Source organism: Muscardinus avellanarius (genome assembly GCF_963383645.1).
Source record: "Muscardinus avellanarius genome assembly, chromosome: 3".
NCBI classification, from domain to species: Eukaryota; Metazoa; Chordata; class Mammalia; order Rodentia; family Gliridae; genus Muscardinus; species Muscardinus avellanarius.
The window spans coordinates 32344316-32358264 of record NC_137788.1 but is presented as its reverse complement, the minus strand read 5'-3'; the positions used below and the strand labels follow the sequence as shown (position 1 = coordinate 32358264).

At 42.9% G+C, this 13949-nt stretch overlaps 1 protein-coding gene across 2 annotated transcripts in view; it reads left to right on the top strand.

Annotated features, from left to right (window-relative positions):
- The window catches only part of RRAGC (Ras related GTP binding C), a gene marked incomplete at both ends in the record, with an annotated part of 32577 nt that extends 19159 nt beyond the window's left edge, over positions 1 to 13418 (top strand). For both annotated transcript variants that reach the window (XM_080691816.1, XM_080691815.1), the window contains 2 exons: positions 5368 to 5516; positions 13267 to 13418. In XM_080691816.1, coding sequence (XP_080547942.1) covers positions 5368 to 5516; positions 13267 to 13418 — 301 coding nt within the window. The remainder of the gene's footprint in view (positions 1 to 5367; positions 5517 to 13266) is intronic.
- Positions 13419 to 13949: the final 531 nt, after the last annotated feature.

The window sequence follows — 13949 nt, the reverse complement described above, 5'->3', positions numbered from 1 at the left end:
CCTTCTTTCTCCCCCCCCCCTCTCTCTCACACACACACACACACACACACACACACACACACACACACACACACACATTTTTGCTGTACTGGAGATGGAACCCAGGGTTATTTATTTATTTTGTTTTGGTGGTACTGGGGATAGAACTCAGGGAACTTTCTACCCCTGGGCTATACTCCCAGACCTATTTTTATATTTTATTTGGAAACAGGATCTCACTAAGTTGCTGAGAGCTTCACTAAGTAGCTGAGGCTGGCCTTTGAACCTGTGCGATCTTCCTGTCTCAGCCTCCCAAGTGCTGGGATTACAAGCCACTACGTCCGGCTTTAGTTTTCATATTTTAAATCCTTTATTTGTCAATTGTGTTAGGGCAGATGAATGTTGGGAAGATTTGAAGCCTGCTGTGCTGCATGTACTGTGTAAGGGTGAAGGTTGGAGGGCGTGTGTGCACTGCTAGTGCGGGCATGGGGTGCTGCAGACCACAGAAGTTCTTTCTGTCTCTAGTTGCCATTGGGTTGCATCTTATCTTATGATATCTGCCACATGCTTTTCACTGCATGGTTTTAAGTACTAACCAGGTTTCTTCCCCTTGCATTTGTAGCCAGTAGCTGCTTTTAAGTCTAGTTCCTCTTGCTAAGACCTTCCTGCTTCTGCTTTGGCATATTTTGGCTGAAATTCAGATAAGATTTTTTTTTTCTTTTGTACTGGGAATTGAAACCAGGGCATTCTACCTCTGAGCCACACCTGTAGCTCTATTTATTTTTGTGGTACAGGGGATTGAAGCCAGAATTATTCTCTCTCTGATCTGCACCCCTAGCCCTTTTTATTTTTTAAATTTTGAAATGATCTTATTAAGTTGCAAAGGACCTGGCTAAATTGCTGAGACTGGCTTCAAACCTGTGTTCCTACTGGCTCAGGCTCCCAAGTACTCACACAGGCGCCATCACCAGTCGGCCTTGAACCTTTGACCTTCAGTTTCAGCCACAAGTAAATACTGCCATGTCTGTCTAAGCATATTTGCCTAAAAGTCATAAAAGTTATCAAAACAGGAAAACATAGAAAGCCAGTAAGATGCTTTACTTTTGAGCAAACTTTGTAAGGTTATTCACTATTTTTATTCTTTTTATTAATCATCACGATGAAATCCAGCCAACCTCCAGACTTTGCCTAGAATGTCTCTTTTTGTTGTTGTTGTTGCAGTGCTGGATATTGAACTCAGGGCCTTTGAGCTCTACTACTGAGCCACACCCCAGCCCCAACCGTGCCTTTCTTGAATCTCACACTACTGTGTGATTCAAGATCACGGAAACTTTGCGGCTTCTTGTGGCTGCTGGCTGTGTACACATGTGGCTTTGGGAGTTGTGGGCAGGCTTGTCTGTGTGGGAGCCTGCTGTCAGAGTTAGTGCCTCTTCTCACTTTCCGTAGAGCAAAAAGGAGGATTAAGGCAGTGCCCAACTGTGCGCCGAAGCACAAAGCACTTGGAGCTTCCTCTTCTGCAGTCAGAAGGAAGTCCTTTTCTTTTATACTCTTGAAGGGAATGACACTTAACTTCTCAAATCAGCTTTCTTTATACAAGGGATAAAGATAGTAGAAACTGCATGGACTTGAGTGAAAAACATACATCTGAGTCTTGGCTTTGCCAGGAGGTCACTTTACTTTTTTTTTTTTTTTTTTGTGGTACTGGGGTTCCTGGAAGCCCTTCTACCTCCGGGCTATACTCCCAGACCTATTTTTTTCCTATTTTTTTATATTTTCATTTTGGAAACAGGGTCTCCTAAGCCAGCACGCGTGGCTGGCTTCGAACCTGCACGATCCTCCTGTCTCCGCCTCCCAAGCGCGGGGATTACAAGCGTGTGCCACCACGCCCGGCAGGTCACTTTACTTTTGATAAACTTCAGTTTCTACATTAAAATGGGCCTAGTCCTTTTTGTATTTATTCAGTTTACTTTGGCTTATTCCAGAAAGGATTTAAGATGCTTAAATAGGGGTATAATAATAATTTCCTATTCTCTGAGTTGTTATAAGGATCATATTAATATAGGAGAAGATAAACTGTAAGGTTCAGAATAGTTTGAAAAGTAGTACTTCATTCATGCAAAAAATTCATGCAAAATATATGTAGTCCCAAGTACTTGGGAGGCTTAGGCAGGAGGATCACCTGAGGCTTTGAGTTTGAGACTAGCCAGGCAACATAATGGGACCTTGTCTCAAAAAACCACACACCAGCGGGGCATGGTGGCGCATGCTTGTAATACCAGCATTTGGGAGGCTGAGACAGGAGGATTGTGGTTTGAGGACAGCCTCAGCTTCTTAGGCCCTTTGCAAAACAGTGAGACTGTTTCAAAATAAAAAATAAAAACTAGAGCTAGGGGTGTAGCTTGAAGGTAGAATGCTTCTGGGTTCCACTCACAGTACTGCAAACAAAACAACAAAAAATACATGTAAAAATATACACATGTGAAAATAGGAGAAAATTAAGCAGTGTTTTACCAAAAACAACTGTTTTGGTAAATGTGTGTTAACATTTTATTTTAGTGTTTTTCTTTCATGTTTGTGTGTGTGCATATGTGTATATGTGTTTGTGTATTACTGGGGATTTAACCCAGGGGCATTCTACCTCAGAATCACTCTTCCAGCTTTTTAGGTTTATTTTTTAAATTATTATTATTATTATTATTATTATTATTATTATTATTTTATTATTATTTATGGTACTGAAAATGGAGCCCCAGGTGCATTCTATCTCTGAGCTATACCCCTAGCCTTACTTCATTCTTTTATATTGAAACAGGGTCTTACTAAGTTGTTGAGGCTGGCCGGGAACTTATAATCCTTCTGTTTCAGCCTTGCAAGTACTGGGATTACAGGTGTATACTACTGTACCTGGCCTTTTTAAATTTTGAAACAGTGTCTTACGGAGTCCTTCTGGGTGTGGTTGCACACACTTGTAATCCCAGTATTTGAGAGGCTGACAGGAAGATCATGGGTTCTTGGCCAGCCTCAGCTATTTAGGCCTTCTGCAACTTAGTGAGACCTTATTTCAAAATAAAGAATAAAAAGTAGGGCTGGGAGCGTAGTTTGGAGGTAGACGCCCCTGGGTTCAATGCCCAGTACTGCAAAAAAAAAAAATAAAAATAAAAAATTGTCCTCTTGTCTCTGTCTCCCAAATAACTGGGATTCAGGTGTGTACCACCACACCCAGCACTTTTTTTTTTTTTTTGGGTGGTAAGTTGTGGAGGGTCTTAGTAAGTAGCTGAGGCCGGCCATGAACCTGTTATCCTCCTGTCTCAGTTTCCTGAGTACTGAAATTACAAGTGTGTGCCACCACTCCCGGCCCCTAGCCATATTTTATTTATTTATTTTTATTTTTTATTTTGTTTATTTAATTTTTTGGTGGTACTGGGGCTCCTGGAAACCCTTCTACCTCCGGGCTACACTCCCAGACCTATATTTATACTTTTTTATCTGGAAACAGGGTCTCTTAAGCCACCGTGATCCTCCTGTCTCCATCTCCCAAGCGCGGGGATTACAAGCCTGCGCCACCACGCCTGGCCATATTTTATTTAAAAAAAAATTTTAACAGGGTCTTGCTAGATTGATTTGAGTCTCACCACTGTTGAGGCTGTATCCTCGAACTTGTGATCCTCCTGTCTCAGCCTCCCAAGTACTTATTATGCATGTGCCACCACATCCAGTCCAAATACTTTTTATTTTTATTTTTTGGCAGTACTAGGAAATGAACCAGGGACATTCTACCTCCAAGCTACACACCCCCAGCCCTATATTTTTAATTAAGTAATTCATTCATTTTTTTCTTTCTTTCTTTTTCTTTATTTTTTGCAGGTCTCGGGATGGAACCCAGGGGCATTTGACCTCCAAACTACACCCCCTGCCCTATTTTTTATTCTTTGTTTTAATTTATTTTTATTAACTAATTTATTTATTTTTGCAGGTCTAGGGATGGAACCAAGGGGCATTTGCCCTCCGAACCACACCCCCTGCCCTATTTTTTATTCTTTACTTTTGAAACTGGGTCTCATTGAGTTGCAGAGGGCCTCACTAAGTAGCTGAGGCTGTCCGGGAACCACAATCCTCCACTCTCAGTCTCCCGAATGCTGGGATTACAAGCGTGCGCCACCACGTCCGGCTTTTATTCTTTATTTTGAAAGAGGGTCTCACTAAGTAGCTGAGGCTGTCTGTGATCCTCTGGTCTCAGCCTCCCGAATGCTGAGATTACAAGTGTGCACCACTCATGGCTTTTAATTTTTTATTTTGAAACAGTGTGGTTTTACTAAGTTGCAGAGGGCCTTACTAAGTATCTGAGGCTGGTCAGAAACCTGCAATACTCTTGTCTCAGTCTCCCAAGTACTGGGATTACAAGCGTGTGCCACCAGGCCCAGCCAAGTACTTCTTTTCAAAAAGGCAATTTTAAACTCTATGTGAAGGTGTACACCTGTAATCCCTGCTTTGTAGGCAGAGACAGGAAGATTATGAATTCAAGGTAAGCCTCGGCAGTTTAGCAAGACTCTGCTTGAAAATAAAAACTAAAGTAGAGCTGTAGCTTAGAAGTAGAAGTAGACTGCCTTTGGCTTAATATCCAGAACCATGGGGCCGGGGGAACTCTCAGAACCCATCTCTTTATTAAAAAAAAAAAAAAAAATTATGGTACTGGGGATGGAAACCAGGCCTACCTCTGGACTATACTCCCAGGCCTATTTTCTTTTTTTTTATTTGCAGACAGGGTCTCACTAAGTTGCTGAGGTTGTCTTCAAATCTGTGATTCTCTTGTCTCAGCCTCCCAATACATGCATGTTGTTATTGCAAGGGAGTGCCGCAACACCTGGCTAGAACCTGTCTCTTTAACCGTTGTTGATTTCAGTGTAAGTTTTACTGGTCTTCAGCTGTGACTGTTCTGTGTTGTGTAAGAATTTTCTTGCCTTTATGAGGAAGCAGAAAAATATTTTCTAAGAAAGGGCGTGATTGGCCTAGCATGTAGAATGTGCCTCAGAGGAACTTGTTGAGGTGGTGGCAGGTCCAGAGGGGCCTGTGGCTCAGGGAAGGGGGTATCTCAGCTCAGCCTATAGAATATAATCGGAGCTGGTAAGTAGCCTTGGAGATGTTTTCATTTCCCCGGTTAAAATCTATGTGTATTTTTACTTCTCCAAATACCTGATTCTATACTAGTAATAGATATAGATGGACTTTGTTGTTGGTTTTAACAGGAATCCCTGAGGTTCTGTGTTTGGGAACCCTACTCTTTCTCAAAAGACATTCCAGAACCTGTGTAGAAAGACTTGTCATTGAATAAATTAAGTGGATAAAATGCCTTGTTGGGAACCTTAATGAATAGTACTTTCTTTTAAATAGGCTAAAGGAAGACGGGAGTGGAAGTGCTTATGACAAAGAGTCTATGGCGATCATCAAGCTGAACAATACAACTGTCCTGTATTTAAAGGAGGTGACTAAATTCTTGGCACTGGTCTGCATTCTTAGGGAAGAGAGTTTTGAACGAAAAGGTAAGAGCATTTTATAAAGCTTTCTTTATGGTAACTTCTTGGTCATTCTTTCTCAGGTCCTTGGAAACAAGTAAAAATAATATTGTAGTATGAGCTACACTGCCTACCCTATTTTTTATTCTTTATTTTGAAACAGGGTCTTCACTGAGTTGCAAAGGGCCTCACCAAATAGTAGCTGAGGCTGTCTGTGAACTGTGATCCTCTCATCTCAGCCTCCCAAATGCTGGGATTAAACGTGTGCGCCACCATGCATGCCCAGCTTCAAGATCCCAGCCTGAGCTTTTTTTGTTTGTGGTACTGAGGATTGAACCCAGGAACATCTACCCCCAAGCTACACTCCCAGCCCTATTTTTTACTTTTTATTTTGAAACAGGATCTCATTAAGTTATAGAGGGCCTAACTAAGTAGCTGAGGCTGGCTGCAAACTGGCAATCCTCCTGTCTCAGCCTCCCAAGTACTGAGATTACTAGCATGTGTCACCAGGCCCAACTCAGCCTGAATGTTTAAAGAGGTATTTCAGCTGGACGTGGTGGTGCATGTGCTTGCAATCCCCACGCTTGGGAGGCTGAGACAGGAGGATGGCACAGGTTCGAAGCCAGCCTCAGCCACGTAGTGAGGCTCTCAGCAACTTAGACTCTGTTTCCAAATAAAATATAGGTCTGGGAGTATATCCCGGAGGTAGAAAGCCCCTGGGTTCCAACCCCAGTGCCACCAAAAAAAAAAAAAAAAAAAAAACAAAAACCCCAAAACCAAAACAAATAACAAATAGTGAAGTATTTCAAGCTGGGTGTGGTCGCTTATGCCTGTAATTCTATTACTTTAGAGGCTGAGATAGGAAGATCTCAGGTTTGAGGCCTCAGCAACCTAGCAAGATCCTGTTTCAAAACAAAAACTAAAAGGGGCTAGGGATATAGCTTGGAGGTAGAAATGCCCCTAGGTTCAGTCACCAGGAGCAAACACACACACACCAGACATACATCCTCTTTTCAGATAAAACAAAATGTGTGTATTCATTTTTGAGCTAAGAACTAAAATGTGACACATATAGTCAAAATCTTCTGTTTTCTTTCTCTCAGTAGACAGCCCTCTTTTTGAGCTGTGGGCTTAATTTTTTTCTCTGTATGGTCCCTAAACAGTATTGCATATCTTTGTGTACATGTCTGCATGTGAGTTGTCACCTGCAGCTTGCCTGCCTGTTCTTATTGAGGGCCGATGCCGAGATTTGTCCATTTGACAGGCAAAGCTGTAGTGTACTCATCTTCAGTGTCTCATGGTATCTTACAGGCTGGATACACAGTAGTCTTTCTTACTGGGCATTCAGATTATTTTAAAAACTACAAGTAGTTTTGTTACATGATCACAACGTGGAGAATTTATTTAGGGTATGTATTTAGTGGGATTCACAAGACTACATTCATTTTCAATTTGCTAGATATTACCGAATTACTCTCCAAGTGACTTTGACATTTTTACCTCAGGCAGTACTATAGGAGAGTTCTCATCCCTCCTTATTCTTGATAATGCTTGGTATTTTCAACCTGCTTAATTATTGTCAACCTAATAGGTGTGAAATGGTATCTCATTTGGTTCTTATTTTCTCATTTTTACTTGTTAATTGTGGAGTTGGGCAAGTGTCTTCTTTCTAGTTCATATACTTTTATTATTATTACTTATTATTATTTTTACTGGGGATTGAACCCAGGGGCATTCTACCTCTGAACTTCACCCCACCCAATTTTATTTTTTATTTTGAAACAGAGTTTCACTAAGTGCCAAAGGCCTCTCTAGATTGTGGAGGTTGGCCTCAAACCTGTGATCCACCTGTTTCTGGAGGATCAGGATTGCCAAGTTCTGGGATTACAGGCATGAACCACCATGCCTAGCTTCTAGTTCATATGCCTTTACGTTTTTATTATTTTTTACTTTTGGTGATGGGGATTTGAGCCTAGGGTTTTATACATGCTAGCTGGACAAGCCCTCTCTCTGTCAATGATATCACTCCTAGCCACTTTCTTTTCTTTTTTTTGTATTCTTGGGAGTTCTTTATTTTTTTCATTCTACTCTTAATTTTTTTTTAACTTCTGGTTGTGGAAGTTTTTGGATGTGCACAAAAGTAGAGCAGCACAATGAATCTTCATATGTTCAGTTCCCTGCTTAGCACCCATTCAAGTCTCTTCGCTAGTTTCCTCTGTGTCATTGCCCGACATTGTTGCTGTTTTTATTCTTTTTTGGTGGGAACTGCCAAACATAAGAAATAGAGAAAATAATGTAATAAACCTTTTAATCTGCCACCCACATTCACTGATTACCAAAATTATAACCAGTCTTATGTATATATATGTATATACATGCATACATACATACATACATACATATTTCTTTCTTTACTGTATTTTTTTTGGGGTGGTGGTGCTGGGGATTAAATCCAAGGGCATTCTACCCCTGAGCTACACCCCCAGCCCGATATTTTATTCTTTATTTTGAAACATGGTCTCACGGAGTTGCAGAGGGCCTCACGAAGTAGCTAAGGCTGGCAACAAGCCTGTAGTCCTCCTGACTCAGCCTCCCAAATGCTGGGATTACAAGCGTGTGGCTTTCTTCTCTATTATTGTGAAGCAAAATCCAGACATTAAATCATTTTGTCTGTGTAGATTGTAGTAGGTATTTCTAAGTGAATGCTTTTTGTAAAATACCAGTATTAGCATTAATAAACACTGAAATTAAATATTTAATATCATCAACTATCTTGCCGGTGTTCAAGTTTCCCTCATTGTCAGCTTTATTTTACTGTTTGTACAGAATTGCAATTACTTGTCTTTCAAGACAGAGTCTCATTGTGTTTCCCAGGCTGGCCTCAGACTCTTGGACTCAGATAATCCTTTTGCCTCAGTCTCCTGAGTAGCTGGAAGTACAGACATGCAGCCTCACGCTGGGTTCGCAGAAGTCAGTTTCAGTGTATTGAACTGGCCCGAAGTTGACTTCATAGTCTTTCCTTGGCAGTGCCGGGAATCAAACTGAGGGCCTGAGCATGCCAAGCACGTGTCATGTGTTCTACCTTTGAGCTGCATCCCCAGTCATACACATATACATACACATATGCATACATACACGTATGTATTATTATTATTTTTCCACTGAGTCTGTAGGACCACTTAATTTGGCTCCACCCTATGGATTCAGACTTGGTTCCCAGCACTTCCTACCAAGTGTTCTCTGGTGCTTTTCTCTCTTAGCCCAGTTTCTGTTCTGTCTTCTACCTCCACTGTTCTACTGTTCTCATTGGCAGCTCCCCACAGTTTTATCTTGCCCCTCTTGCCTGTGTAATCAAATCTTGCCCATTTATCCAGAGTTGTGCCTCATCCCAGAAGCGTTCATCTACTACATTTGTCCTACACTTGGCTTCTGTTCTTGGACTTGTTTCATGTTTGTAGTCGGTTGAACCAGACTGATTTGATTTGTTTCTTCTAGGTTGGCTTTATGCCCCAGCTAGCATATCCTTGAAGGCATGGACTGTATCTGCTCTTCTTTGACACATTGTACCCTCTCTCATGCTGTTCAATAAGTGTTTAATGACTTTCATCAAATCAAATATAAATTGTTGAAAGATCACACTATTATGCTCAGGCAGACCACCCAGTGTATTTTATCTTATATTTATTTTATTTTTTGGTACTGAGGATGGAACCAGCGTCATTCTACCTCCGAGCCCTATTTTTTTTAAAATTTATTTTTATTGGTGCATTGTAATCATACATCACATTGGAATACAAGACTTGAGAGGATATACAAGCACACATCATCCAATTAGCCCTCATCCAGTCCCCATCCCATTCCCTCCCCCTCCCTCGATCCCATGCTTGTTTGGTGATTATCTTTGATACATTTGTTTATGTACCTCCTGCTTTTAAAGAGGCTCCATCCTCCCCTATTCCATACCCTCTGATTGGTCACTTTAATTGCTTCACTATAGGGCCCTTTCTATAGCTCGACCACTTCCTGTTGCCCCTTTCCTCCTAGTTATTGCTGATTAGGGGAAGCATCTGGTTTTAATTTTCTGCGATATTTCTCTGTGCATGCCGCATTGCAAATACCAATCCCACTTTCGACGGCCCCAGTTGTGGCCTGGCTACCCGGTGGACTGATCCAGACCTCGCTGGCTCAAGCAGCGGCCTTGCCTCACGGGAGGCCCCAATTCTGGTCTTGCTGGCCCCGACACTGGCCTAACCCCTCAGCTGGCTCCGATCCTGGCCTCGGAGGCCCCAGCACCAGCCTTCCTCATGGCAGGCTCCGATGCTAGCCGATGGCCCTGGCATCGGTCTAACCCCTCGGCAGGCTCCGATCCAGGCCTCGGAGGCCTCAGTAGCGGCCTTGCTTCACGGAAGGCTCTGATGCCGGCTGCTGGCCCTGGCACTGGCCTAACCCCTCAGCAGTCGAGCCCTATTTTTTAATCTTTATTTTGAAACAGGGTCTCACTGAGTTGCAAAGGGTCTCACTAAGTAGCTGAGGCTGGCCGCAAACCTCAGTCCTCCTGTCTCAGCCTCCCAAATACTGGGACTACAAGTGTGCATGTGTGCCACCACACCTGGCTCATTCAGTGTATTTTAATATTTTACTTTTCCTGAATGTGAGTTGAGTGACTTGAAACTTTGATCAAAGCTAAGTGAGGTGACACACACTTGTATCCCAGTACTGGGGAGGCTGAGAGGGGGATAACAGGTACAGTGACAGCCTCAGCAAGTAATGAATCTCATACTTAGTAACTTAGTGAGACCTGTTTCAAAATAAAAACAAAATAGGGCTGGGGGTATAGCTTGGAGGTAGAATGCCCTACCACACACACACATAAGAAGACTTTGATGCCCAAGATGTTGGTCTGGTCAAATTACTGGTCAGATTGTGTGTTTGTTGTTTCACAAGGGTGTGGTGATGGTGAGTATAATGACCAGCTGATTCTTAGGCATGAAGAGGTGGTTACTTGGTTTGGAGGGACAAGAATTTCAACATTGTTTACCAGTCACAGTTAGGCATGGCTGTAAACCCAAATGACAGTGGCTTAAACAAGATGCAAGTTTATGTCCCTCTCATATGGAAAGTTTGGAGGTGATGATCTTGTACAGCGAGGTGCCTCCTGGTGTCCTCCCCAGTGCTGATTCTGCTCCGTCATTCTCAGCAATGCCTGCTGTGCTCAAGGTCGCCTCGTGATTCAGACATGGAGAGACATGAACAGCTGGGTATGGTGGCACATGTTCATAATCCCAGTACTTGGGAGGCTGAGACAGGAGGCTCACAGGATCTCAGCCAGCCTCAGCTACTTATTGAGATTCTCTGCAATGTAGTGAGATCTTTCTTTCTTTCTTTCTTTCTTTCTTTCTTTCTTTCTTTCTTTCTTTCTTTCTTTTTTTTTGGTGGTACTGGGGTTCCTGGAAGCCCTTCTATCTCGGGGCTACACTCCCAGACCTATTTTTACATTTTCATTTTGGAAACAGGGTCTCCTAAGCCAGCGCACGGCTGGCTTCGAACCTGCGCGATCCTCCTGTCTCCGCCTCCCAAGCGCGGGGATTACAAGCGTGCGCCACCACGCCCGGCTATTTCTTTTCTTTTCTTTTTTTTTTTTTTTTTTTTGTGGTACTGGGGGTGGAACCCAGGGGCTTTCTACCTCCGGGCTATACTCCCAGACCTATTTTATACTTTATTTGGAAACAGGGTCTCACTAAGTTGCTGAGAGCCTCACTCAGTAGCTGAGGCTGGCTTCGAACCTGTGTGATCCTCCTGTCTCAGCCTCCTAAGCACTGGGATTACAAATGTGCGCCACCATACCCGGCTTTGAGACCCAGTTTCAAAATAAAGAATAAAGCCGGGCGTGGTGGCGCACACTTGTAATCCCCGTGCTTGAGAGGCGGAGACAGGAGGATCGTGCAGGTTCGAAGCCAGCCGCACTGGCTTAAGAGACCCTGTTTCCAAATAAAAATATAAAATAGGTCTGGGAGTGTAGCCCGGAGGTAGAAGGGCTTCCAGGAACCCCAGTACCACCAAAATAAATAAATAAATAAATAAATAATAGGGCTGGGGGTGTATCTTGAAGGTAGGATGCCCCTGAGTTCCATCCCCAGTACCAAAAAAAATTAAAAAAAAATAAAAATAAAAAACAAAAACAAAAAAAACAGGAGTAGAGGAAAAGAATATCCCTCTTTCTTTCTTTCTTTCTTTTTTTTTTTTTTTCAGTACTGGGAATGGAACCCAGGGCATTCTATTCTACCTCTGAGCTATATCCTCTGCCCTATTTTTTATTCTTTATTTTGAAATAAGGTCTCACTAAGTTTTGCAAAGGGCCTCACTAAGTAGTTGAGGCTGTCCAAGAACCCCAATTGGCCTGTCTCACCCTCCCAAATGCCGGGAACACAAGTGTGCACCACTATGCCCAGCCCCCTCTTTCTTTTAAGGGGAGTTCACAGAAGCCACACACACTTCACTTACCTCAGTGGCTCTATTTTATCATGTGGCCATATCACTGCAGATAATGCTGGGGAATGTAATGTGTTAGCTCTCTACCAGTGTGCTCATCCAAAATTTGGGTTCTGCTTCAGAGGGGAAGAGAAATGGCTAGTTGGCTGGTAGCTAGGCATTTCATAGAGTAGAACTTATGTGGGAGCCCCATTCTTTTTTTTTTTTCTTTTTTTTTGTGGGTCTGGGGATGAAACCCAGGGGTATTCGACCTCTGAGCTACACCCCCTGCCCTATTTTTTATTCTTTAATTTAAAATAAGGTCTCACTAAGTTGCGAGGGGCCTCACTAAGTAGCTGAGGCTGTCCGCGAACTGTGATCCTCTGGTCTCAGTCTCCTGAATGCTGAGATTACAAGCATGTGTCACCATGCCCGGCAAGGAGCCCCATTCTTAAGTAAGCTGCCTTACCTTAGGAGGATGTAGCTTCCCGGAACCATGAGGGTTCTCTGGTCCTTCTAGACTCCCCTGGGCTCTGATGAGCAGTTTGCCAAAGTACCTGACTATTTCTTTGAGCCCTTTGTTGGCTGCCCTAAAGACTAGTAAAAGGAAAGACTTGATAATTCAAAAAGTATGTGTGTGTGTGTGTATGTGTTTTACTGGAGATTGAACCCAGAGGGATTCTACCTTCAAGCTGTACCCCCAGTTTGATTACATTCCTTATTAGGAAATGGAGTCTCATTAAGTTGATGAGACTCTCAATACTTATTGAGGCTGTCCTTGAACCTGAGATCCTCCTGTCTCAGCCTCCCAAGTTACTGGGATTACAGATATGCGCCACAGTGCCCAGCTGCATGAAGTATTTTACTTACACTTTTTTCTTTTTTTGGTCCTGGGGATTGAATCCAGGGGTGTTCTACCTCCAAGCTCTACTCCCTACTCCTTTTATGTTTGATTTGAAGTTGGGCCTAAGTTGCTGATCCTGGCCTTGATTGACCCCACAGTCGTCTCTCAGCCTCCCACTTACTGGGGTTACAGGTGTGCGCCACCATGCCCACGTTTACCTTGAGTTTAAATTTCATTGTAAGTTTTCCTAGCAAGTTTACTTTCCTAATTGCTAGGTTAATTGTCCACTCCCAGGCCCTGGAGGTGACCAGTGTTAACAGTCAGGGTACATGCTTTACCGTGTTTCCAATACAGATAATTAATTCTTCAGTCAGGCGTGTGTGCTTTTAATACAAATCAAGTTTTTTCTTTCTCTGTTTCCCAGTGGATAACTCTATACTTAGCTCTTCTTTTTCTCTCTTTTAGGTTTAATAGACTACAACTTCCACTGTTTCCGAAAAGCTATTCATGAGGTTTTTGAGGTGGGCGTGACTTCTCACAGGAGCTGTGGTCACCAGACCAGTGCCCCCAGCCTGAAAGCATTGGCGCACAACGGCACACCGCGAAATGCCATCTAGTGGATTCCCCGGGCTGGGGCTTATGCCAGCTTGCTCTTCACTCCAGGGTCAGTGCCACGTTGCTGCAGGATATGGGAGCTGCCGCTGGTGGGAATCTGGTGCCTGTCCCACTGGAGACAAGGGGTAGAGATTCTCATGGATGGAAACCCCTTCAACCAGCCGTGTACAGCTGAAGCTACTATTTCTTTTTAAAAAATGACAAAAAGAAATTCTAGAGACTGTAGAACTCAAGCGTGTCTTTCTCCTCTTTTGGGTCCTACTTTAAGTAGTTGGGATATTTTGGACCTGGAGATAACACCATTTATTTACTCATCCTTACCAAGGATGTTGCCATCAGATCCAGCTGAAAATAATATAAAAAAACTGAATTTTTATATGCTTCCCTTAGGCTTTTGTTTGAATAATCTCTAAAACCCCTGCTTTGCTTAAGTTCTAACACTGCCTCTCAGATCTCATTTCTGGACATTGTACCTCTAAGACCCAAATGCATTCGCTGTCTAACTCAGAAGACGCATCTTCTGGCTGCAGCAA